The sequence below is a fragment of the Thunnus albacares genome, chromosome 4 (assembly GCF_914725855.1).
Source record: "Thunnus albacares chromosome 4, fThuAlb1.1, whole genome shotgun sequence".
NCBI lineage: Eukaryota > Metazoa > Chordata > Actinopteri > Scombriformes > Scombridae > Thunnus > Thunnus albacares.
In genome coordinates, this window is record NC_058109.1 from 20,523,034 (window position 1) to 20,550,982 (window position 27,949).

The window sequence follows — 27,949 nt, forward strand, 5'->3', positions numbered from 1 at the left end:
TAGCCTGATGATGTTTTTCATGTGTATCCCTGATGATTTGTATTATTTCATGTTTTTTACAGGATCATTAATTTTCCACATATCTGAAGGTTGTATTTCCTGTAATTAGGATACATTATTATTACATTTTTTCTGGAATTAATTATCACACAGTTGAATAATGTGTAATCTTATTTAAGGCCTAGTTCATCGTTTATACTGTGACTTAATTTGACTTAATGTTTAATGAAATCATTAGAAGGAAATCTACTTTGTGGTTTCCCACAGGGCATCTTTACCAATATAGCTAGTTGTAAAACATGAAGAGAGTCTGATCATAGTGGTCGAGATCACACCTCTGCACAAAATTAGGCCCAAGCTTGAGAACAGATGCATTACGGTTAAGATGGACACAACACTGCTCCGATCAAACTCTGAGTGTGACTGGGTACAGTGAGTAACCAAATGAAAGTGATTAAAATCTCTGCCATTGCCAATTTGTTCATTGCATTTGTGTAAAAGATTTCCTCTGTTGTTTCGAAATTAGTTGGACTGATATTATTGGCAATCATTTCAATCAGTCCAGTGATGCATGTTTATTGCAGCTGCGGCTGAGACAAAACATTGTTTGTAATGATACTTAGCATGGATACGACAGGAAATTAAATAACATATAAAATCAAATCCAGTTAGTGTTCTGTGCTCCATGGTGCTGGCAGAGGCAGAAGACATCCATTAATCAGCATTAGAGAACTAAACAGAGCCTCTTAGAACATACTGCATGTGATTCAAATGTGATCTTGACCAGACTGTATAATCTGTACACTGCATTTTTAACAGTTTTGTTGCATTTTTAAGGATAAAATGATCAAACATCTCTATGTCCTTGTACATATATTTGGGAATTTCAAAATAATACTTCAATGTGTTGAACTGGCTTCTTACCAAGGAGCTGCTGCTTTTCCTTCAAGACTGTTCTGGACATCAAGGATCTCTTGAACAACATGATCACTGCTCTGATTTGGGATGCTGTCAGATTCAATGTGTACACAAAGCATCCTATTTTTAGGATGTGTAGCCTCTTGATGGCAACATCCATATTGCCAGCATTATCAACAGTCACAGCTACAATCTTGCTAAACTCTATCTCAAACTCCCAGAGATCTTCTTTGCCACTACTTCGCTGGTTTACGATTTGTACACTGCCCTGGCTTGTGTAGTGCACTGTAACAGTAAGATAGAACTCCATCTGTCACTGGTGTTTTTTTCTTATTTCAGTGAAGGGTTTGGCAGCAAGATTATATAAAATAAGAGACATGACTTTGAGTCTTTTGCTGAGAGGAGAAAGGTTGATGCATTGCTTGTCACCATTTGACCAGAACCTGTCCATTTACTTTCACTGACATCAAGGATGTCCAACTTGAACTGGATTTTGTTGAAGTGCTGACAGAGTGTAAATGTTGGCCATGTCAGTAAGGGTAGTGGTTTTGTGACCATGAATGAACTTTGATAGTGCAAACTACACTGCCCTGGCTTGTGTAGTGCACTGTAACAGTAAGATAGTGGTCCTGACTGAGGCTGGTCCATCCATCTGATGTGATGGCCAGCTTTGGCATGTCCTTCAGCTCAGTGATCACATTGGCCTTTTCTACACCATACTCGGTATTTCACTATGAACTGGGTCACCGCAGGGTGGCACCCATTCACTCTCTCCTCAGTCATCCTCCCACTAGCTAAAGGGGATTTGGGCTTGCCTTTGGCTTGGACCAGCAGTAGTAGAGGGAGGAGTGGGTTGGTTCATTGTAGCTGCAACTTTAACAAAAAAATTGCAAAATCTTTAAATGGTTGATCTCAGATCAAAGTACCTAATTTGTTTGAAGTCTTGTAAGGGAGTTTTTAGGTGATGGTGCTACTAGCATCATGTCCAAATATCAACCCCTTGAAGGACCACAAATGGCCACATTTGTACCAGTGCTGCATACCAGATAGGTTGCAACACTTGCCCCTTGATGGGTCTTTATTCAAATACAACTCAACACATGCAGACAGGACATCACTTTTGTCTGGCTTTTCATCCAAGACTTTTTTGGCAAGGCTAATTGTGCCAAGAGCTTTGAGGTTTTCACAACTTCTTTGAACATAGCTTGAATAATCTACAAAGCAAAATAAAATACAACCAAAGTCAAAATACAAACACACAAGAGAGGATGTGAAGGACAAGTGCTACTAGCAGCTTCAAAAGGTGACCCACCGTATCTATTTATCCCCTTTGTGCTTAGGATCATTTGAGCATAAATTACTCATGAAAACCTTGTGTGAGAAAGTATCAGGGAATCCTGGACATGAAAATATTAATGAGAATAGTGAAAGACTTGCAGACTTTGCTCTGTATAGATATATACACTCACCAGCCAATTCATTAGGTACTTCTGTGCAATCTAATGCAATCCAATACAACAGCTCTGCCATGAATTCTACATTTACAAAACTCATACATCAGCTTTTGTTGACATTGTCAGAAAGGTGATAATTTTACTTTCTGTTTATTATTGAGGTTGTAGTGGGTGGTGGTGTACTGGAGTGCATTATATTGAATGGTGTTCCTAATATTTTGTCCACTCCATTAACATACATAAGGGGGGCAAAATATTAGGAACACTTTTGAATACAGTATAATGCACTCCAGTACACCACCAGCACCCACTACGACCTCAATAATAAATATGAAGTAGTATTATCACCTTTCTGACAATGTCAACAAAAACTGAAAATGTATAAGCTTTTTTATGGCAGAGCTGTTGTACTAGATTGTATTATATTTGCACAGGTGTTCCTAATAAAGTGTCTGGTGAGTGTATACTTCACATCAAAATATCCACAAACTAAATCACCACTTTTCTGGTGGGCATGGTCCTTGAAACTGTGTTTAGCAGCATCCATATATGAAAGACAAAATGCAATAAGCAAGCTCAAAGATGAAGAATGAGTTCACCATGGACCTAAGAGATGACTTTGTTGCTCTTTAAAATTCCTTTGAGGAAGGTTTTGAGTGTCCAGATGCAGGTACAACCAAAGCCCTGCTGAGACTGAAGAGAGAGGCCAAACAGTTGCTGCTCAGTGCAAAATTGCCACAATTGATTGAATGAGTGAAGAATGTTCATTTGAATGAGAGCAAGATGCCTGGATCCAGTTTATTAATAAACCGACAAATGGCCAAGCTCTAAGTTGAGTTTCCTCTCAATCAGAGCTGTTCAATATTGTCAACAGCAACACAAGTATTCCAAGATATTTTTATGGAAATCTGGGAATACAACTGGTTAAGGGGCCATCATAACTATCCTCAGCATATATTTTTTTGTTTTCTCCTTAAAAGAATAAACACACTAAGTATGGACATGGCAACAAACTGAGACTTATAGAAGATTTTGGCAATTGTTCCCCTAACTTTGAAGTATTGCTTGTGGTATTTAAACTTGCATTAACTGATTTTTGGCCACTTGGGGACAGCAGAAACAAGCTGTACTCACAACACTGAAAGTTGACATAGTTGTTGCTTACTTACACATCCAGCAGACACAGAGTCACATCAGCATTCATTTGGAGTCGTGTTTCTGGCCCACCAGTGAAAGTAAGTCCAATATTCCTTCTCCTTTTAGCTCTGTTTTGGTTTCCACCAACTCCTGTGTGTCTCTTTAGCTGCTAAATGCTCCACTATGTACAGACAAGTTGCTAACTTTCACTGTCGTTTGGTGCTGAGCAGGTTGTATGCAATGGATTTATCAGAGCTTTTTCTCTAAAAACAGCTGCCTGCCGAGTCTAGAAAGTGGGTTGATGAGTGAACCAAAACAGTAAAGGTGCAGGCTGTAAAACCAAAACTATGAGCTCAAATGTACTAAAAATATCCATAGAGCTGATTGTCCATCACTAGTTACATTACACATATTGTTTGGTCCATTGTTAATCCAAAAAGTACAGTTTTTAAAGACTGTGATTTGTTAGGTCCATACACATAAAATGGCTTTTTATGTATTATAAAAAAAAAAAAAAAAGCCCTATGAGCTTTGTAAGCTGACTTGAGCTATTCTACTGACATTTGAGTTTGAATTTGATTGAGCTCATTTTAGCTTTGTATTCTCCCATCTGCAATAGAAGATAATGAAGGAAAATGATGTGAAATTCATCACCAGCACAATGGACACTCGGCTATTTGGACTAAATGGAAAGCTTGACACTAATGCAGAGTGAGCATAATCCTCAGTCTTCTTCTTAATGGGGTGATAGAGGACTGACTAATAATCTAAGTTTCACTTGCTAAGAGGATTATGTTTTGTTTCAACTAAATGGGATTATTAACCACTGATTCCATACTCTTTGGTGCTGGGCAGGATGGCTGGGCAGAAGTTCGCTTACATGATTTTCACCCACTGTCTAACAATAACATTATTATACTCAAACAACTGCTGAAGCATGAAGTTGGAAATCTGGATGAACAGTAGTCGTAGAAACAGAAGCATTGGACTGTCACATAACCATCAACATAAATCTAATACAAGTAAGCACTGCAAAATCTCAAGGAATCTATTAGATTTGAGGAGTTTTATAAGTGCATTTGTGACTAAATTTTGATTTCTAATGCAATGCATGATCTCTGAATAGTGTAATACTTGCTGTATGCAGTACATGTACATATTACAGGACTATAAACCTGCCAGTCTCTTATCTGACATATTTAAACAGTCTGAGGATTGTTCCTCCTCTGTACATAAACACTGCTGTCATAATGAAGATTAATTAAAAAAAAACAGTTTTGTGAAAGGTGAGATGATCAGACCAACTATACCATATCTAACCATGTAAACAAAATTTGTTGCTAAAGCTGTGCTAATCAAATTTTCTGTTATTACAAAATGGATCAAATGACTCATAGTGACGAACCCTAAGAGAATTATCACAGAGTCTGCAGTTTCCCCTCAGCTCTATAATGCATATTAGTGTATTTCAGCTCTTTGTTTTGTTTTTACAGCCCAAATGGCTGACAGATAAAGTTGCTGACTAGCTGGTGAACATAGTGGTGCATTTAGCAGGTAAAGAGCCAAATATTTTTGGTGCAGATATAGTTGTTGGAAACCAAACCGAAGCCAAAAGGGGAGTTAAAGGACCAGTGTGTAAGATTTAGTGGCATCTAGTGGAACAGACTTGGAATATAATATTCCAATATAATATAAGTATGTATAAGTGTAATATAAGTATGTTTTAATTAGTGTATAATCCCATGAAAATAAGAACCGTTGTGTTGTCCTTACCTGAGAATGAGCCCTTTATATCTACATAGGGAGCAGGTCCCCTTCCACGGAGGCCGCCGTGGTGCACTGCCATGTTTCTACAGTAGCTGGTTGTAATGTGTAACCTCATCACTAGATATAAATCACACTCTTCCTTTAATATTTGACTTACGTCTTGATCCCACCAGTTGTGTCTGCATTCCAGGCTCCGATGTGGCTGCTGGAGCTGATCACGGCCATTCTAGTCAATGCTTGTGATCCCACCAGACATGCTGCAGCGAGTTTCAGAAGCATCCCAGGAGTGGCGCTGCGCTAAACATACATGCCTAGTCTATTTTTGACAGAAGCCGCGTCAAGCTGCACAGAGCAGATCGAGGCCGGTCAGGAAGCCAGACACAAGAACGGCATAGATCATCAGGTCACTTTCCAAAATAACACCCTGTGCAGACTCCCAATCGTATATCACATCACTACATCAACATTACGTTATACCCGGTGGCAACAGGCCAGAAGTCAACCGCTCAGAGGATATTTTTCACCATGGACCACGAGAGGTTCATCTTGGTAGTGGAAAATCTGAGGACAGTCTTCCAGGTTTCACTTTTAAAGCTGGTGGAAACAATTAGAGAGTTAAAAAAAAAAAATCCTACATCGCAGAACCAATCCGAAGTCTTTAAGGCAGCCCTTCATATTGGGACAGTGACATGTAGTTCACTATGGAGGAGAATGGGGGGAGAGCGTCATTTCAAGTAAGGCGTTTCTTTTCAAAATGTAAGGGGCGAAGGTTTGTTAGAGACCACTCTCGCCACTGTTCAAACAACTACCGTGCATTTAGAAATCCCCAGATTTCAGTAGGTGGAGATCTCTGATTGTCTGGTATCGTGAGACTAGCCATGACTGCCCCTGTCCCTGGTTTTCTCTCCAGGTACAGGGGTGGCTCTCTTCTCTCTGGCGCTGCTGCAACAAAACACTCCACTTCTGAAATGCTCTCAGTGTGGTATGACAGAACAAAACTGCGTCACAGCTGGAGTTGATTATATTAAATTAATAATTAATATACAGGATTTAGTAATTTATGCTCTCAAAATAATAATTTGTGCACATGATTTAGTAACTTATGCTCCAGAATTAATTCACACTCTCAATTTAGCATAATTTTTCACCTTCTTGCCATTTGTCCCTTTATTTTGATCTTGGACTGAGATATATGGATATACTTGAGTCACAGAGTTTTGGCTGTTAAACACAACATTATGTTATCTTCCAGATCCCTCAAACAAAATTTACAGGATTACAGACTGTTTTGCCATAATAACTCTGAAGATACTGTGGATATCATACAGTTCATAAAAACTCAGCTCACAGGTTTTGGAGCGCTTCATAAATTACTTCTTTGTCTTCTTCAAACTTCTGGCTGACTGAATGGGTTGAGCCAAATGCATTTGCTGCCCTCTACACGAGCAGTAGAGGCAAAATACATATGATATTAAATCAAGAACACAAATTAGAATTCATGTGTGCAAATGATTAAATCGAGAGAATGAGTTATATAATTAATGCACAAGAAGTATTAAATCAAGGGCCCTAATAATTGAGCCGTGCACCTGAATCCCCCCTCCCTCCCCTTGACACCTCCTGGGCTCTGTATTTATGTGTTAGTGTTTTGTTTACAGCATGTCCTGCTGAAAATGATCATTTATAAAATGACGAATTTACAAAATAGCAAACTCAGAGGGCTATATGTAGATGTGAAAGAGTTTATGTCGATGTATATTGTTTGAGGTTGTTTTTGACATTCACATTTATTTCCATTTAATTATTTTCTATCTTTATTTCATTATCTGATTTTATATGGCTTATTTTATTAGATACACACAAAAGCAAGCAGACATACAGCCCGCAACAATAGTAGATGACAAATCCCTCACCACATCATAGATTTTTTTTTGTTGTAAAAAAAAAACAAACATAAAACATCCCTCACTGTGTTCAATGTCCATGTGTACAACACAGGAAAATATTTTGGGATGATATTGTAATATTTCTGAGCCTGGAGACAGTAAAATATGGAAGATATGTCAGGTATGGAGCCCCTTTTTACAAAGCAATTGTACTGTTTGTTTGTGGGTGTTGGAGCTGCTGAGATCAGACACATTTCAAAAAATGATTCTTGAAATGACCAACTGTTTGTGGGTCCTCCTGCTGAAGTGTGTATCTGGGTCACTGCAGTCGCTCCACAGGTGTGACTACAGTGTAAATGTGAAATGAAGGTTATGTACCATGGGGTGAAACCACTTTTTTCATGTTTGCAAAGACCAGTCATCGTAATTTCACAATATATTTTTTAATATACAATGTATTATTTCCACCCACTGCCAGGTCAGGATTTGCATATAATATAAATATGTTTATAGAGGCGTACACCCCTTTCTCTGTCACATATTATATATTATTTATTTGCCCGTTATCCACTGATTTCATTTGCATATTGATTGTATTTCTGTATTTATTTTGTTATTCAGACTTTAACAGCAATGTTGTATTTGAAGGAAGAGGTGGGTGTAAGTTATTATTCAAGATACCAGTAAACTTGAACACTTCAGATTTGTCATTGTTGGAGTAAACAACAGAAACCCAACACTTCCCTTAAAAGCTTCAAAATGCGGTGACACATTCTCCAGACGTGAGCATGTCTGGTTTACTGATGGCAGCTTCTAAGTGGTTTTCTAAATCACTGTGACTTAGTGGCTGGTGGCAGAATTAATCTGACATGAACTACATTAGAAATGAGAGCCACAGGCGTACTGCTGAGCAGATTTTAGATGCAAGGATGCAGTTTTTCAGGTGTATGTAATAGTGCCATAAACTCAAAAACCCCTTACCTCCCGCAGCAACACACACACACACACACACACACACACACACACACACACACAAACACAAAGGATAACAAACAGTACAATGGCAGCAGCTAACTGGTGTATTTGGAGGTAATGGTCCAAGAGAGGGGAGCAACTGGTATTTCAAAGAGCGCTGATTATCCTCCCTCACGTACAGCTCTGTGGCAAGCCTGCTTGTCTTGATGAAATTTAAAGTCCTACAACCAAGTATCCCTTATCATTCTGTGTCTGAGGTTGTATAATTACTTTAAAAGCAACGCTTGCTTCAAACCATAAAAAGTATTTTTTGTTCAATTTTCAAGCACATCCAAGGGTTTATTTGTAAGACTTTTTACTGTAGCAAACAGGATTACGTTTATTCAAGGACTACATATGAGAAATGTGAATTAGCTCGTGCTTCAATCTCATTTTCACATACCACAGGTAAATTCTTTGTAGATTCAGATTCCTATCTTCCTGTTGCACAGATACATCACAAAAGCCTGATTGTTAAAGAGAAATTCAGCATAAATAGAAAATGTGTTTTGTTTTTGACAAAAGTGAATCATGTTTTTGACACAAAAACACAGAGCAAGTTAGCTTCTTTTTTTTTTTACCCACTCCTCTTTTGTATTTTTGACTGCAAATACACATGTCTGTCATAGAGAATACTTTCACATTTCAAGATGAAGTATTAGCCCTTTCCTTTGAATAGGCATTGAATGTGTCCCATTAGTCCAAAAATAACCGTCCATCCATCTATCACAGTTGGTCATTTGTTCATAAATCAAATGTCATAATGCCTAAATGATGCAAACTAAAAGACTTGTCTTACAATACGTATGCATAGGTGGGCTGATCATACAGAGGACTCCTGATTGTCCACGATTCATCCCATTGTAGCCATCACAGTATGTTACACGATTACAACAACGGTGTCTTGATAACATTCTGGGCAAAACTCCAGGTAGAACTTGTGCTTTCCTCCAAACTAAGAGATAAGAGATGTAGTTTTTATCTATTTTGTTTCAACTTAATGCCATGCAGTAAGATTTATCACAAGCAGTTCTGTGTTCAGTATTTATTTTGTTTGCTTTCTGCATGTTTAAATGCTACAGCACACAGTGTATGTGCAGTAAAAGCTGGTTTTGCCTTATCTCATAAGTACACTAAAATGTGAGTACAAAAGGGGATTTGTGAGACACAGATATTTGCTCATGGTGTGGCAGGTAGGAGATATCTTCTTATATTCATATTCTGCTCCTTGCTCCGAACACCCATAAGAGACTCTAAACAATGTCACATTGAGGCTGTGATATATTGTCAATGTGTCCATTGCTCTGACACTGATGAGCTGAGGCGCTGTCTCCTCTGTTTCAGCTATCCAAACAAACCTCTGCCTATTAGTCAATATCACACAGACTTTTTTTCTCTTTCTCTGCTCTCACCATACCCTTGAATTTCAAGGCTTTGAGGTCACAGTGGAAATGGTTGCACTCTATTCATTATATCTTTCATGATCCTTATTTGCTGCATTGGGTTGATTTTACACCAAATGCTTTGAGAATTACTCAGGAAGAAAAGTATCAAATGATTACAACCTTGTTAAAAATAGGTTAATTGTCAGATGATTTGACAATCTAAAACATTAAATGCTTTTTCAAATCATGTAAACATGTAAATAAAATGCAGGCTTATCAAACAACCGCTGTACCTGACAGCTGTCAATGTATTTTTTTCTTATTTTTGCTTCAAGTCACAGCGTAGAATCGCCATCAGAGTGGCATACACTTTTTGACATCACTTGTCTCGCTGCTTGCAATGTCAGCTTTACAATTCCACCAACTCTGAAGCTGGAAATCTCTTTTTGAGTCTCTTCATTCAAGTGTACACACACAAACACAAAAGCACTGAAAAAATAGTCAGGCAAGTCATATAGTTTTGAGTAGTACTTGTGTATCTTCAATTGGTCGATGTATTGAGCCACTACCATGAATTTTCAACACACTTTCCAGCTACAGTAATCAGCACAACATGGTGTGTTCATAAAATGAAAAAGAGAAATATAATAAATGAGATATTATTCATAGAGATGACATCCCTGATTTATTATACCAATAACAGCACCAGGAAGAGGATTACAGTTTACTGGTCATAATGTATGATAAGCCCAATTTCAGTGCTTTTATAAACTAAGGCAATGTGAATGTGGAAAACCCAATTACGTTTATCTGACATTACCACAGTTTGTAATGAAGTGATTCACAATAGCACGTCTTTAATCACTATGTTCTACCAAGTTTCCAATCTTCACCCCTTTGTGGCATGAGTCATATATAGCCTTCAGGTTTTTTTTCTCAGCAAAACATCAAATATGATTTATGGGTTATTGCTTGTGTTGCCACACTGAGTGAAACGTGTATTCTGTCCCACAAACATAAAACAAGCATTAGGTAAGGGGTATTGTTCACTTGTTTGTTTTATTTTCATTCAGAATTCACTGCCACTTCCTCCAAATGCCCTTCAGTGTGGGCAATCCAGCATATTAGTAACGTTTCCAGACGCACCGCAGGAGGCCTTATCCTGTTATTGTTTTGGAAGCAGATGTCTCAGATCCTGACTTTAAAAAAAGCCCACGCAGAAACTCAGGAAGCTCCTGTAATGAAGCAGGGGATTCTCTCAGAAGTGAGGCCCACCTGAAGGACTCAGAAGAGAATGAGTTATTGCCTTCTGCAAGTTACAACTTGCAGCTCTATGCTTTAGTGAGATATGTCTCGAGCTGCTGTGATGTATGACTTAAGGTTGCTTATGGACACTCACTTAAATCTTTAAGCTTGCAAGCCTCTGAAATGTGTGGCTATAATCTCAGAAATCACCGGCTCCCTGTCTTCTATGAAGCTAATGGTTCAGTGTAGTGCTTTAAGTGATGTTAGCACACAGAATATATCACGCACCCACTGATCTAGAAGTGACAGCACCCTACAGCGCGTTGGTCTACTTTTTGCATGCACCTCATGACACGGGATCACCAAGAGGAAAATGGTAGGCTGAGAACCCCATGTACTGAGTGATTACATAAGCAGCAGGAGCCAAAAGTATTAGCGTGCAGATCCTTTGTCTCTTACTTCATCAGTGGCTCGGTCCTGAACCTTGTCTCTAATTAGATCTGTCAACTCAAAGCCCAATATCTGTGGGAACGGCAGAAGGAACTGCTGAGCAACTGGAATCAGCCGGGGCAGGGCGGGGGCTGTGCAGGGTTCAGCGGCTGGAGAAGTAAGTGAAAATATCAATTTATTACTATAATACTCAAAGTAATCACCAGCAAATTAAAGAAAATGTATCAGTGTTAATATATGATTGGACAAACAATATACATTTGTCAACTCAAAATAAATATCCCAAAAAAACTCTTTCTAACACTCTTTCTACACATGCAAGTTATCGTTTGCCAATTATATATAGTTATATCTTCTGTATTTTATGATGTTTTGTAGCCACATTGTTGATTTTTGACAGTAGAGACAGACAGGGAACACAGGGACAGAGCAACACTGTATTTTTCATTTTCACTGGATTAATTAATTAGTCATTAATTCATAATTTTAAAATAAAATTTGACTTCACCATAACTCACCCATCAAATATCTTTCAATTTAAATTATAACATTACATGTGTGCAGTCTTAATTTCCATCTTCTAGTTCATCATCACTCTGAACTGGGCCTGGTATTATACATATATATATAAATCGCTCTTTTCTGAAGATGTTCTCCTACAGCATCATTTTTTCCATCTGTAATCTCTCCTCCTTTCACCCTATTTCCTTGACAGTTAATTTTAACCGCAAGGAACCTGGACTTCTCCCCGTCTTGTCATCTTGATTTGCTTTTTTCATGGCAGGAAAAGTCTTCCGTACTTCCCTTCCACTTTAGCATTCATTCATAGCAGTCTATTAGGCTTCTACTGTTGCAGCTTTCCGTCCTTTGATCTGTCAGCAGGAACTTTAAGCCAGACCTCATGCTGTTTACCTCTTCACCTGAATTCACAGTGCTTCACATGTATTTACATTACTGCCATGTTTATAATTTAGCACTCATCCTTAACCAAAGTTGACCAAATCTCTGCAGAATAACTGCTGAGCCGTTATTAAATCTATAAAAACATTTTGCCCTATACTGCACCTGTGTCCTAGTTCAGAATCTGGATATTTCAAAGGATTCAGAACACGAAGGTGGGCCCTTCAGAAGACCTGCAGGCCAGGCTGAACCTGCACCTCCTCTCCAAATGAGAAGGTTTAACTTTATCCTCACAGAGACCAGAACTAATGGTGTGTTAGGAGTTCCTGCAACTCCTAAAGTCAAGAAGTTGCCCCCCAGCTGTAGTGAAAAATAAATACCTGCAGTAAACTCAAACCAGTGTAGGTTTAAGGTAAAAGGTGTGACATTTAACTTCAACATATGATGGACAACTTGCAAATCCATATAAATATTTTTCTGTAAACAGCCTGTGAGTTTATCTTATTTTATTTATTTACCTCTTGCAGTGGCTTTTTCATTGGTCTAGTTTGTATTTACTGTTGACTGATGACCACTGGAGCTTCCTGGATTTTACACATCGATGAAAACAGAGTGGATTGCAGGATACTGAGGACTGCAAAGTAAATATGGGTTGTGTGCTCTGAATTCAGGCTGTATTTCTCAGCCACATTTGGAGGAATCTTTGAAATGAGACAGACCATGCCAACTTGTTATGAAATATTTGGTCTATGCAGACTCAGCAGGATCTAGTCCCTGAAATAGTACACAGCTTACTACTAACAATATTCTAACAGATTCTAAACCAAAGTATATCTGCACATAAGATCTACAGATTATATTACTAAAGCTCACAAAATGCTTTACTGACATATTTGAATCACTTGACGCAAAGTTGAGTATTGACAGACTATCCAACTACATCCACCTAACTTTAACCATCAATCCTTTTACATCTTGCTTACATCTTATTATGCATACTGCACACTTGCTCAGAAGGCCCAAACTCTTGACAGTGAGATTACTCGACTTCAGTTTTACTCTGTAATCAAATAGTCTAAGTGAACATTATCTGGTGAAACTCCTTCAAAGCTCTGCAGCACTGACTGACTCTTTTCTTTTTCATCGTCATAGAACCATGAAAAACCCATCACTTTATTCCACATCTACGACTTCCATGAAAAGGCGAGCATTCATTAATCCACTAATTACTTTCTGCTGAACTCCAGGAATGTTCTAGCTGTACCAAACTTTGCAATTTTCAGCACCAACTGCGCTTTTTTTTTTTCTTTTTTGTTATTGTCATTCAGGCTTCATTATTCACATGCTGGCTCATTTCATGTAGCTCACCAAAAATCTAGTTTTTAGAGAGGTCATTAAATAGTTTCACTACAAATTCACGAGTTACATCATTAGATTGAATTTATCATTATCCTTTTTTCATCGTTGTCCTTTTTAATTTCCAGTCAGCGCTTAACTGCCTTCAGCCGTCATGTTACTCCTTTCAAATTCCAGTGGATCTGCCATTTTCCAAGCTCAAAACCACAAAAAAGGTTTGTGGCGTAGATAGGACCAGAAGCCTTTTCCCTGAGGGTTTGCAACTGTGTGTTGCTGGAAATTTAAGGAGCCACACAGTAGCAGACAAATCCCACTTTTCAGTGCTGTGACCATTTGTGTAACTTTGGATATAAGGAATTTTTCAAAATGTATTATGGTTTCCACATTCAAAATTCAAATTCTTCAGTAATGTGTCACCACCATCAATCAGTTTAAAAATCGTCATCATATTCATTTTAGTCTCTAAGTTCCGTAGCAGGCTCGTACTGAGCAACACAAATGGAAAGAAGGAGGATATGTGTGCTCAGAGGAATCACTGGAATGTAGCACATGGACATTAACAATGGCATCGCACAACATTGCCAATAAAATTTCAGCTGCATACGTTTGCTTTACTTCTAGTATGTGGGAATGTATCTGCTCACCACTGTCACCTGTTGTCTGTCATAATGACCAGATGACCTTCAGTTCAAGATAATTTATAAACAGAACAACACTTGGTAGCTGACTCTCTTGTGCCATTAAAGCAAAATCAGCTCTAAAAAGAATTGTGGTACTTCTGTCATCTTTGGCATCTTGGTTGAATCCTCCAAGACTTTCCTAAAGATTAAAGCAGGCGAGTCATGAATCCAGTCTAAGTATAAATAAAAGTACAATAAAAAACACATGTTGGCAGCACCTATGGTGATTTTCTAGGAACATGTGTACAGAGCTGTCTCTGTTTCATAGTACCTCTCCTGAAAAACCTATGGCTCAAATATTTTTTTCATTTGCCAACAAACTCATCCTCCCATTCATAATCGGTAGATCAGAATATGTTGCCTTGATGATGTCACATTTCCTTGTCCATGTCCATTTCCTTTGAAAAAAATCACACATTTTATTGACGTGCTATATATATAGACCATTTTTCATTTCTTTGAGTTGTAAAATTGAAAAACTATGTTTGTGTTAGTATTTTTCTAGCACTTTCCCTTACAAATTAATTTTAATGATGGTTTTTACGTGTAACTTTTCATTATTTTAACTCATATTTTGCCTCACAGTGATTTTGAAAGGTATGAATGAGCATTTGTTCATTACAGTAATTAGCAGTTTACTTATTTACAACTACAGCAGTTCAAAGCAAACTGAGGCCAGAATACCCCCTAAGACTCCTTTAAGTCTCCAGCAAAATATTAATTCTCATTTCCTCCCCAGATTTGACCACAATTTAGAGATATCTTACAATAACAAGGGTGTTTTTACATCACTGGCCTCACTATGTAGCCATTACTCTCTCTTCAGTAGACTCTGTAATTCTACACCAAGTCATATCTGACAACAGGAATCTTCTCAGATGGGGTTGGTTATTAAAAAACAGAGATCCATGACTCAGAGCAGATCTGGTGGTTCGTGCTCTGATAGGGGTTGGAGCTCCACGCTGCAGAGCTGGACAGTGAAGGTAGTGTGACTGGTGCACATGGCCACCTAGTGGTGCTGATAAGTAGGACTATTTGCTGTTTTTACTGAACCGGCGACAGATATATCGGGGGCTTGTATGCTGTAGTGCTGGTCATTCCTGACGTTGCCAGAGATGATGATGGAGCTTTCAATTTCTGCAGCATTTTTCTCTTATAATATTTTTATTTCCGTATTTGTATTTTAAAGGCATATAAATATTTGTGGACAATAAACCTGCTAATTCTTGGGATTTACTCAGTTTATGATTTAGTTAGTTTTTTTTTTTTTTTTTTTTAGAATCACCTTTTATCAGTGACCTTTTAGATCCGACTTCTGCTGTTTTGTTTTGTTTTGGTTTTTTGCCATCTGTGCCTTAAGTTTACTTTTATTTTTGCCAAGTGTTTCATATTATTTAGATAAGGGAATTTTTGCTCTCCTCCTCTGTGGATTCTTGCATCTTCTGATTTAAGAAAGAATGGGTGATTGAGGTTCAGCAAAGAAGTGACTCGTTTTTTTTTATCATTTCAGAAGCATGTTTTGAGCCTCATCATATCTCACCCTTCGTCTCGTCACCTGTGAGGACGCACGGACGACTTTATCACTTAAGACCATTCAGGTGACTGTTCCAGCTATTGCATGACTGCACAGCCCTGACTCATCTGCAGAGGACAAGCCTGCGACAATGGAAAGTATCTCAAACCAAAGTGACTTTTGGCAATTCAACGAATCCTGGCGGAACTCAAGTCTCGTTAACGGAACCGCTGGGCTCAATCAGACGAACCCCCTGAAGCGGAATGAAGAGGTGGCGAAGGTGGAGGTGACTGTGCTCGCTCTGGTGCTGTTTCTGGCGCTGGCGGGGAACCTGTGCGTCCTGCTGGCCATCCACACCACCAAACACAGCCAGTCTCGTATGTATTACTTTATGAAGCACCTGAGCATCGCCGATCTAGTTGTGGCGATATTTCAAGTTCTTCCCCAACTTATCTGGGACATAACATTTCGATTCTATGGACCAGACATTTTATGCAGGTTGGTGAAATACCTACAAGTCGTTGGGATGTTCGCCTCCACTTACATGTTAGTTTTGATGTCCGTAGACAGGTGTTTGGCTATTTGTCAGCCTCTTCGTTCTTTGCACAGGAGAAAAGACCGTTTCTATGTCATATTTTCCTGGGTCCTGAGCCTGCTCTTCAGTATCCCACAGATGTTCATCTTTTCCCTGAGAGAGGTTGGGTCGGCCGGATCAGGAGTGTATGACTGCTGGGGTGACTTCGTAATGCCTTGGGGAGCCAAAGCTTATATCACATGGATCAGTCTCACCATATACATCATTCCAGTGGCCATACTGAGCATTTGCTATGGGTTGATAAGCTTCAAAATTTGGCAAAACTTTAAACTGAAAACCAGGCGGGAGCAGTGCATAAGCCTGACGCCCAAAACCTCCAAAAGCAACACGCTGGCCCGTGTGAGCAGCGTAAAGCTCATCTCCAAGGCGAAGATAACCACAGTGAAAATGACTTTCGTCATAGTCGTGGCTTATATTGTCTGCTGGACCCCCTTTTTCTCTGTTCAGATGTGGTCTGCGTGGGATCCAGCAGCGCCCCGTGAGGGTAGGTTAAAATTTAAAGTTCAGTATTATACGGAGGGCGCGCAGCTGCTGCGCAAAAACTGTTGTGCCTATAATGTATTTACACATTTTACACACATACACTCTACAGTCCCACACCCTCTTAACGCCTTTTTCCTGACAATATTGCCGCCTGAAAATGGAGTTTGCGCCGTGGCATATGGGATCCTTTTTGCTGTGCGCATCGGTGGTTTTTACGCACGAAGATGCGAGCGAAATCATTCAGTTGGGGCCTACTGAGACAACAAAAACGCAATTTTCAGCTGTGTTTATTCAGTCTTTTTCATTCACGTGGTTTAGACACCGGAGCTTTGACTCAAGGGGGACCCGGGCTCTGCTGCTTCGGGTAAACAACCCAGCCAGGGTGGGGAAGCTCAGCGCAGGATGTTAAATCTCAAGATACCTTGAAAGCGTAAACAAAAATGAAAAGGAAACTTTGGATTGTTTCCTCTGTTGGTTGAATTACAAATGCTGGTATAGTATACACCCCTGAGGTGCGTGTCTGTGACGTTTGATCAGTCGTTATGGCAAATTGATAATAATAGGATTTTTGTTTAATGAAAAATGTCTCTACAATGCAAACTTTCAAATCTAACTTCTGGTTTGTTTACATCAGAAATATATGGAACACAGCTGGATACAGACATATTTTGTTTTGTCAAATTATATAATTATATTTCTGAATATACCTTTATGTATTTGGTTGCAATTATGAGTAATTGAGTCTTTTAAAGTGCGCAATAAGCTGCACACACAATTTCCCAAGTTTCCTCTGACCCTGAGAGCGACTGACGGCTAATCATTAATCAAATTAGTGTGCGCCACAGCGCACCAAGCAGCTTTATTTGTGCCTGTGGGGCACGTTGGAGTGCGTCGTTGACATTTAACCACAATAGGCTTCTCAGTAGCCATCGACTGTATGTGGTACCTATATTTATCGATCCTCTAGACTATGGCCACACCCATGCAACGACAGAAGATTAATGTACCAATTTGACTGCATGTTGTATTTGTACATGTGAAAGTCTGCGCCATTCTATTTTTCCATTGCATTTAGGTAGAGGTAAGTAAAAGCCACACATATGTATTACCTTGATAACAAAAAAATAAAAATATGTTTAATCCTAGAGAGGCTATAATTTGTCAATTTGTTGTGGGGACCTTTGTTTTACTGGGAAAGTGAAAGGTGAATCTAATTAGAGCCATTTATTTGAAGACTGCTTAGAATGTCTGCATCTTCTTGTGAAAGGAGGGAGCTTTTTTTTTTTTTTTTTTTTTTTACCAAAAAGACAGTATAAACCTTATTTTCCAAACTGATTTCTATCCCTTACCGGTATTTCCTCAGACAAAAAGTAAAAAGAGATTAAGTTACTACATAATACAAACAATAGAATGCTAAAAATAAATAATAATGTCAGGAAGAAAACATACTTTGGTGTCAGAGGCCATATCTTTTGGCTCTGTTGGTTGATGTCAAAGGTTCCAGCTGACTGTTTCTGTGTTGCTGTCACCTTCCTCAAGCTGCATTGTTCACACCAGCTATTTACACTTTGGAGCTAAACAGTCACACAATACACTCAACCAAGACTTGGTCACTGGTACATTACAAGAGGAGACTTTCTTTTAAGGCACTGATGAAATAAAAATCGGCTCTAATGTTCTCATGACGATATTTAAAGTAACAGCAGTTAGAAAAGAGTAACTAACTACTCCAGCTTTTGAAAGGAAAAAAAGTGATTAATTTCTTTTCTGTTTCAGAGCCATCAGTGCAGGGAGGAGACTGATGTCTGCTGGCTTTTCCTCCACGTGAACAGCACTCAGAAAGGCCAGAATTGGCAGACACGTGCCAGTGTTTGTGTACAAAAGATAGCTGGAGTGTCACCTGCATGTGTGTGTGGAGACAAAGTGTCCATTAGAGTCATGCTCGGCCAGACAGCTTAGAACAGAGAGGGAGAACCTCTAAACATCACAAAGATGTGTTTCAAACATTCATGATATGAACAAACCACAACAAACATTACTGTAGGTTCATAAATCAGATTTAATGATTGTTTGATGTAAGACCAGGTTTTATTCATGTATGTTGAATTTTGATTGTCGGACGACTGGAATCACAGACTGCACCTTTAAAACGTGTATTGTCGGGAAAGATTAGCAGTAACAAATAGTGTAATAAAACAGACTATTAATGTGTAATTCCTGCTTATGGCAGGTAACCTGCAGACCTTTGGCAAATATTTAGATAACAGACCTCAAACATTGATTATGACATTATATGTTTCATTCCATATAGTAAACTTTATTATGTTTACCACTGAATATATCCATAACATTTTATATGAAACATTACTGGAAGACAAGTCACTTCTTTATTTCTTTATTTATTTCCATTTTCAACATCTGTCAAGCTGACACTTACTGTAAATGGAGACTTACTAAGGTCACTGTCTGTCTTTAAAAGGCCACTCTTAGCAGACACAGGAAGTGCAAGCAGCAGTTTCTTTGCTTGATACAAACTCCCAGAAATTCCCCACCCTAATCCAAGTTAAAGTAAGCCTGTCCTCTGCCACAAGTGATGCAGAAATCCCTTGAGCTGCATGATCTGTCCAGGTTATATCAAAGCTAGATCAGTGCAGCATGTTGGATATTTTTGAACCTTAGTTGCAATGTCCTCATCATACCAATCAGTCTAATTTTTAAATGCATGAACAAAGAGCCAAATTGCATCATCCCTCCCAGTTTCATCAAAGCTGAGATATCCAATTTATCACACACTTTAAGTCAGATTCACTGTGTAGACCCTGGAACCTTTCACAGTTAGGAAGTTTACCATTTTTAGCACCTCATTAGGCTTATCGATCCGATTTTTGGAAATGTCACAAGACAGTAAAATGCTCCTCCAGGATTTGTCAGAGCGACACCACCGGCATCTGTGATTTCACATTCAACAGATAGACAGATTTCATTATGTAGAGGACAAAAACGCCTGAAGGTTAAACCCTGACGTTGACACTCACACAAGCTCTCAAAAAAATCTGTGAACACAAACATCTCCCTCTGCTGAGCCTTGTGCCCTCTGCTGCTGACTCACATATTGATTTGCACTAAGTGCTTGATGAACACAAAGCCCAGTCTTCAATCTCCAAACGTGATTTTTTTAAAAAAATATGTCATATATAGAGCCCTGACAAGCAGTGAGAGACACAGAACATTGTCATATGTATAGAGAGACCTCTTAAAGCAATATCGCTTCATGTGAAATCCAATTCTTGTTTACTTTCATGGAGATAGAATGAACATTACAGGCTCATGTTAATGAATTGCTGATGAGTCCTTTGGGCCGGCCACTATCAGCTCTGACAGTCAGACAGATGTACCACCCAAGGGATGATTATTCTGCCTTTTCATTTACCGTGTGATTTATCACTCGCTTGTGAAAGACACTGTGAGCTGATTCAGTAAAGACTTTTTTGTGATGGTTCCCCCAATTATTTAAATTACATCCAGGCTCTGCACTCATCCACCCTGATAAGAATGCTTGATAACCACTAGTTGGTCTTTTGCACAGTCTTCAATGAAGCGTATTCCTCCGTCCATGTTAGCAACATAATCCTGCAGAAAGTTAATGCATGGCTGAATGTTTATTTTATCATTACTTTTACATATCAGCTCATACACGTTTTTGCTTGCCTTTTTGCAGAACATTTCATAAATTTGCCTTAGCAGAGTAGACTAAAGTAGATTATAAAACCTATGACACCGTGGTAGAAGGGTAATTGGATGATCTACACTCCGTTAAACTCATGTTTTAGTCTCATAAATCAAACCCTTAATGGCTGATGATCGATTCCTATTAATCATGTGTGACTTTTGTGCCCTTCCCGAGATGGTTACTGAACAATACTGAACAATTTTTTCGTTAGCGCTCAGGAACCGTCATTAGAGACGACATGAGGGTAGCAGAAGTGCAGACAGGCTGAGAGAAAGATTACCAATCAGCATGAAGAGGTTAAATACGGGATACAGGCCAATTACATGAATCCAAAACTCATTTGCCAAATGTCAGTTGGGTGGTGGAGTTGACATAGCGTAAATGTCATCCAGCATGCCACTGCATGTTGCTTGCTGTGATGTATCACCACAATGATGTGTGAGCAATGTTTCCGCCTTGTTCTCTCCTGAACCTTGAAAGTGTGTTTGAAGGAATTCTATTTTGTTTTAGAGAATGCTCTCTCCTTCTTTTTTCAAACAGGTCGTCATTACTGTCTCCTTCCTCAGAAATGTATGAAATGCATTGGCACAATTCATTTTCATTAAAGGTGTAGGCTGCTGCCCTGAACTCTTTTACTTCTTTTAAAACTGATAGCCTTTCAGCTATAATCATACAGTTTACTGTGTGATTGAAACTTGTAATTGAACTATTTGTGCTTTGGCAGAAAATGGCAAATGGGTATAAAGGAAAGAAGACAGTCTTCAGCTTTGCTAGCAGCTCTTTGAGGCTGCACTTGCTCTAAAAAGTAGTGCTTTGAGCTAAATGCTTAAGTCAGCATGTTAACATGCTTGCAATGACAGTGGTAACATGCTTATGTTTAGCGGATATAATGTTTACGGTGTTCACCATCCTATTTTTGCACATTAGCATGCTAACATTTTTGCTAATGCTAATTAGCTCTAAAAACAAAGTACAGCTGATGTCGATGCAGGTATTTGGTTGTACACCAATTAAACAATTTAAAATTTTGATAATTCTGCTAGATGTAAAGTGGGGGATCACCAAAGTTATTAGAAGCCATCCTCTGGGTACCATGGATATCTGTACCAAAATTCATGAAAATCCATCCAATAGTTTGAGAAATTTCAGCTGACATTGAAATCCCTAGACCCACACTGCTAGCATGGCCAAAACGCATTAATTGAGCTGAAGTTGTAAATCATCACAAGTAAAACCAAATGTGTGTGCAAAAACTCATATATGTTTTGTCACTGAAGGGATGGCTGTAGATAAACAATCAACCAGCCACCGACACACAGAAAACAAGCTCCTGGTTCTATTCAGACATGGTGTATCTCCTTCATTTTCCGTTGTCACAACTCAGTAAACATCCTGTCTCTCTCATCACCTGCAGCTATGCCCTTCATCATTTCCATGCTGCTGGCCAGCCTCAACAGCTGCTGCAACCCCTGGATCTACATGTGCTTTGCCGGGCATCTGTTCCAGGATCTCAGGCAGAACTTTCTGTGCTGTTCTGCACGCTACCTCAAGTCATCCCAGTGCCGCTGTGAGCGTGACTTTGACTCCAGTCACAAGAGCAACTCCTCAACCTTTGCCATTAAAAGCACTAGCAGTCAGAGGAGCATCACACAGACTTCAACCACATGAGCAACTTCCCCACTCTCCTGCCCACCCTGCCTTTCACCACATGCCGTCACCCATGAAATAAACAGCAGTCAACTCTTCCAGATACCTCTCATCCCGAGGTTTCTGTCAAAGCCCAGAAGAGGGAAAACAAAAGTCTTAATTATTTTATTTACAGTACTTTACAGTGTAAAGTAAAAATGGAATTGTGAAATAGAAAAAATGTACAGAATATTTGAGGGCAATATTTTGTTAATAAATACTTAAGAGATAATCACAGATTAAGCTGAGCAATCAACTGAATCTTTTTTGTTTGTTCTGTTTTTTGTCTTTAATTCTTTTCCTTTTTTTCAGATGTACAGTATATATTTACATATTTGCAGTGCAGAGAAAGAAAAAAAAGAACATATTCAAATGACTTTTAAAGCACTGTCGACCTCAGCCAACCACACTATTGATTCATTTCTTGTCACTTTGAAAGCTTGTCTGTGTTATGATGAAATTGCTCATCTGTAATAAATATTGTGTGCCATGTTGTTCACTTTGTTACATTTGCAATGGATTGCATACATGTAAACTGTTACTTGAGATATTGTTAGATGTGAGATATCATAAATGTCACTGGTAACGATTAAAAAAAAGCTTTAAAAAGTGAATAAAAAGCAAAAGCAGCAAAAAAGCGGCAACATCATTATTTACACCTAGCAAACACTCATTAGAGCTCCTCTTGCCTCCTGAACAGTGTGAAGAAATCCATGGTAAGGCGCTGGAAGTGTTCCAGAGGGATGTTTGTCCACACTGAATCAATACAATCACAGAGTTCCTGCAAATTTTTGGCAGCATATTTAAACTTTGAACATCCTGTTGTATCACAGCCCCAAAATGCATTATCGGGATGAGATCTGAAGAGTGTGCAGCCCACTGGAGTGAACTAAAGTGACTTATGTTTCTGGAAGCATCTTGCGGCAACAGTGACACGGTGCATGATCCAGCAGGAAGTGATAATAAAGGTAAGCTGTGGCCATGAATTCACTCTGTCAGTCATTGTTGCAAAGCTAATTAAGTCTAAGGCTGCTATTTAGTCAGTTCTATTTATCTTCATTGCCAGTGTTTCAAGTATATAAGCCATCTCAGTTGTGAATCGTTTGGTATTTGTTATTTTAATTAAAGCACATCAGTTGTCATTGTCAATTACAAGGAGTGATCCGAATAAAAGAAAAAGCTGTAAGGTACAAAAAACCTGGTGCAATAACTCTGCAATTAATACTAACTTGATGAAATTTATAGTGTTGAACTTCAGTTGAGACACTGTGAAACAGATGATGATTCAATTAAAACTATTATTGAGCTCATACTGATATGTTGTCTCTCTGCCACCTTACACCGACAAATCATTATAAGACAACAAAGTGCAACAACACTACAAAGAAAAGCCTCAGATATTATTATAGGATGATGAAACTTCCTACAGGTTATTTATTTCAGAAATATTAAACTGCATTTTATTGCACAGTTGTTGCTTCAGCTCTATTACTGTGCAGATTACAGGATTGATTAATGAAATGAAAACAAAATTATACTTTTCCAACTGTACCGCCGCTGCATCTTGAGATTATAAATTGTTTTGTATTTTAGATTCATATTTAGAGGGGATTTACTTCCCCTATAGCATTGATACTGTGACGTTTTATAAGACGATCTTGTTTGAGTGGAACATACCATATCGGTAAATGCTGGAAAACCATAAGTCATTCAAAGGCAACAGCTGGCACTAAATACTTAACAGATCACATCAAACACATTTGCTATGAATTTCATGATAAAAGATTATGACTGTATTATTTAGATAATTTATCTGTTGTTCAAAATAGATGTGGAGGTCATATACTATATATGTAGATGTATGCCTGTAATCGCACAAGTTCCATTAATTATTTGCAAGGAACGAATATAAATCAACAAAATTATGAGATCAGTATTTGTGGAAAATGTTTTGTATTTTGTTTACATTAAACATATTCACATTTTCTACATATTCACTGTCTCTGTATAATTTCTGGGCTAGGTTTATATCTAAATACGTTTATTAGTTAACTCTGAAAACTTTCTTTCGAGGGTAAAACATTTCAGTTATTGTCTATGTGCAGTTATTAATTGTCATTAAGATGACTTAACTTGAAACTTCCTTGTAAAATGAGGATGAAGATTGATATAAGCATCAATGTAAAGCTTTGGTTTTTCTACAAAATGTGTGGTCTATTGAGAGAGAATTATTACTGCCCACAATCTGCTGAAGTCAAAGTGATTGAGGCTCTTAATGTTATTTTTTAATGAAATGACCACACAACCTGACGAATAAATCAGGCACACTAATTACACAGTTTAACACAGTTCATTAATCAGAATAATGGTTTAATACAGTGTGCTGTTCAGCACCTTAAACTCTGTTCATTTTCTAGCACTTTTAGTGGCATAAATGAGTTCAATTTATCAGCTGGAGTGGAACATATTGAGGCTTCACAAGTAGGGGTGTGGTGACACTGAATTATCAGTAATGGATCCCAGACAGTAAAGACTGAAGACTGCAACTGAAGGATGTACAACAGCAACCTCTAGTGGGTCACAGTTCTCAGATCACTGCTGAAGTTACTAATAATATCACTAACACACGGTTTGAATGTTTGGTGAATCTTAGAAATGTATTTCCTAAGCTTCTCACAAAGACAAACACACATAATATACTTTCACTCAAACACCGCTCCAGTGGTGAAATACACTCATTAAAGGGACAGTCTGATGGTTTCAGCCCTGCCCTTTTTCACTGCAGGTACACAATATAAGCAAAAGGCTTCACACTTTAATAACAAATCAAAACAACACTATGAAACATTTGAAGGTTCTCTTACTTTACCCCATTTAGTAGTTAGGTCCATACCTGTATACACATACTTGACTGAAAAATACAAAAAGGTTGGTTAATATTCCACTCATATCCATTTGATAAAAGGAAGTAGATTATCTGCAAACATATTTCTTACATCTGCAAGTCTCCAAAAAGTCTGTTACTTCAGTTACATCAGTTACTCTGACGTTACTTCAGAGTCGTCACAAATCTTTTTAGAAGAAATTGGACAATGTTTGACAAAATAATAACATAGAGAAAACTTTTAAAATTTCTGTCATTCTGTCAGGGCTTTTCTAATGAGGTTACTTATACACATGTAGAATTGTCAAATTCAATTAAAATAATATGAAGCAAAACAATACCAGACACAGCAACATTACAGCATCAGTATAATTTTGGGGATAACCAAATGTAATGCACATAAGCAGCATCGTCCACAGGTGCAGCAGTGTTGAGGAGTCCATTTCATTTGCTGTGAAGGAGTGGCCATTGTCTGAGCTTTTTGTCATACAAACAAATGAGGGCAGACAGATCCTCCTCATGGCAGGGGGCCCTCTTCTCCCTCAGTGAGGAACACTGAGCCTTCCAGGAGTGCCAGAGCTGTCAGAAAACCACGCTGCCTACTGCAGCTGTCACAGAGCTTCTGGTGGCAAAAGGAAACACTAGGCATGTCAGGACTTAGAGCTCTGAGCTTGAGGATGGGAGGGTGGGTAGCAGCATGTTATGAAGGCCAGAGGAGGAGTAACCGGGAGTAAGCAAGATGCCAGATTTCTGGTGTATAAAAAGATACCACACTTATGCGTTCTTAGACTTCTTTGCGCAGTGCCACGCGCACGCTGCTGAAGATCTTTCCCAGGGCTTCGAAGAAGGGATCAAAGAAGGTCTGGATACAGAGAGAGTAGATGCGGCTGATGCACTGTGACTCAATCAGACAGCTCTTGATACAGGGAACCACAGCCCAAATGTGGCAGAAAGAGATGCAGGCGAACAGGAAGCCCCAGAGTAGAGCCACAGGGATCCCGAAGACAGCAGACAAGATGCGGTAGCACCAGTATTTGGACACAGTAAAGGTGGTGTAGCTGAGCTTCCACACCCCATCCAGGCTGTGTGTACCATCTGGCTCTGCAATGACATCCTCAAACTCCACCTAATAAGAAATTTAAAATAGCATTTCATTACTACACATCACTGAGGACACACTCTTTAATTCACCATGTGTGCTCCAAGTAATACATGCATGCCAATGTTAAGTGTAAAGATTATGCTTATTAAAGCTGCAGAGTGTTTGGGTCAAATTTATGCAGAGAAACAAATTATCTGATGCACTTGATAGAATAAAAAAACTTAATGTAGTGGCATACAGGAGAAGTTATGGAGTGGCTTTTAATGCTCAGTCCAAATCATTCTAAAAGCTCCATTCTGACATTTTTTTAGTAACCAAAGTTCCCCTCATGTAAAATGTATGAGAACAATTGGTCTTTTGAAAAAGCTGACCATCACATTCTCAGCTAAGACCCGGCAATTAAAATGTTAAGTAACTTGTCAGTAATCGTGGCAGGCAGACGCACTGCACATCTCAAAACCTTTTTTTTTCTTCCAGACCATTGGATAGGATCTGTATGGGAAATAACAATTCGCTGTCCGCTTCCTGTAGGGATAGCAGGCGCAGATCATCCTCTGAATGAATGGCTGGACATGCACTGTTTTATATTTTCTCTGGCCTCTTTCAGCTCTGAGAGGGGATTGCTAGAGTCAGATTCTGCAAAACAGCATCAGTGTTCTCTCAGCAACAACAGACGGACAGCCATGGTTGTGCTTGTAAATCTGATTACTCAGTCGATAAGATTCCTTATCCAATTAAGGACACTTTCAAAAGATATTGGCAATCCACTCTTTAGGAAATGTAAGCAGAAAATTATTGCATGGATTAGAAATGCAAGTGCCAATTTATCACTTACTTTCTACCGTAGACCAGACTATTGGGAGTAAGGCTAAAAAGCCTGAGTTTAAAAATACATAACCGTAAATCTTTATCATTTTCTTCATAGTTTTCTGAAAACAGCCACCTGTATATCATTTCAAGCTGAGCCATGCAGACACTAAGCATCTGCTTTACTCATAACTCATGATTTACGATCCTTATTGACCATGTTTACATGAAATCCCCTTCAGTCAAACAAAAAATAATTTCATCGTATATTCGATTCTCTCCTCACAGAAAATGTTTTGTGGTGATGCATGGCAACAATCTCAGGATAAACAGTTGTCAGACCTAAATAAAACATGATGGCACAGTGTATCAGTTTCACGCTCTTCTACCCCATTCCCAAAATAAACCCTATGCTCTACACAGGCAACAGGAATAGCTCTTCGTCTATTTAGGGATTTTCCAGACAGTGTAATACCCTGTTCTCCTGTCTTTGTTCCTAGCAAACACTTAATGCATTTTCTCCACACGCTTCCAAACACGCCAAGACATGGGGTTACTTTCTTAATCCTGACTGTGACAGGGTGCGGTTTCCATGCTGTACAAACCTTCACCACGTCCTCATTGATCTGCTTTGGGTCTCTGTTAATGAGATCGATCTCCTTGGTGTGGCTGTCCTTCACAATCTTCTCTTCGTTGGTGTTGTACTGGTACTGATCCGCCATGGTGAGGCTGCAGGTCCTGGACAGGCTGGAGACAGTGAGGGTAAACCTTCCTGGATCAAACTACTCGCAGCCGCCTCAGTTCACTTCTGGACCCCTGTATCACCACTGTGACGCTCCCGCTGACATGCCAGTGGACAGCTGCTGCAGACGTCCTGGTAAAAATGGGGGCCTGACCACCACCCTGCACACACATAGGCACTCACACACACACACATAAGCACACTCACACACACAT

At 38.9% G+C, this 27,949-nt stretch overlaps 2 protein-coding genes across 3 annotated transcripts; one reads left to right on the top strand and one right to left on the bottom strand.

The window, feature by feature from the left end:
• The first annotated feature begins 15,308 nt into the window (after positions 1-15,308).
• Positions 15,309-25,702, top strand: oxtra (oxytocin receptor a). Of its 2 annotated transcripts, none has more exons than XM_044349560.1 (2): positions 15,309-16,784; positions 21,928-25,702. In XM_044349560.1, the coding sequence occupies exons 1-2, from the start codon at positions 15,857-15,859 to the stop codon at positions 22,179-22,181; spliced, it is 1,182 nt and encodes a 393-aa protein (XP_044205495.1). In that variant the 5' UTR covers positions 15,309-15,856; the 3' UTR covers positions 22,182-25,702. The 2 variants fall into 2 exon arrangements, with proteins under 2 accessions (XP_044205495.1, XP_044205496.1); XM_044349561.1 differs by having other exon boundaries at positions 18,560-22,019.
• cav3 (caveolin 3) lies at positions 24,995-27,922 on the bottom strand. Its single transcript, XM_044349562.1, has 2 exons — positions 27,598-27,922; positions 24,995-26,209 (listed from the first exon to the last, which is right to left on the bottom strand). Exons 1-2 carry the CDS (start codon positions 27,712-27,714, stop codon positions 25,868-25,870), a joined length of 459 nt encoding a protein of 152 aa, XP_044205497.1. The 5' UTR covers positions 27,715-27,922; the 3' UTR covers positions 24,995-25,867.
• Between the last annotated feature and the right edge of the window lie 27 nt (positions 27,923-27,949).

Bases quoted from the DNA above. Each gene is read 5' to 3' on its own strand.
- cav3 (XM_044349562.1), bottom strand. From the start codon at position 27,714: ATGGCGGATCAGTACCAGTACAACACCAACGAAGAGAAGATTGTGAAG. The intron at 26,210-27,597 runs GTTTGTACAGCA...ATTTCTTATTAG, and splicing joins TCAATGAGGACGTGGTGAAG to GTGGAGTTTGAGGATGTCAT.
- oxtra (XM_044349560.1), top strand. From the start codon at position 15,857: ATGGAAAGTATCTCAAACCAAAGTGACTTTTGGCAATTCAACGAATCC. The intron at 16,785-21,927 runs GTAGGTTAAAAT...CATCACCTGCAG, and splicing joins TCCAGCAGCGCCCCGTGAGG to CTATGCCCTTCATCATTTCC.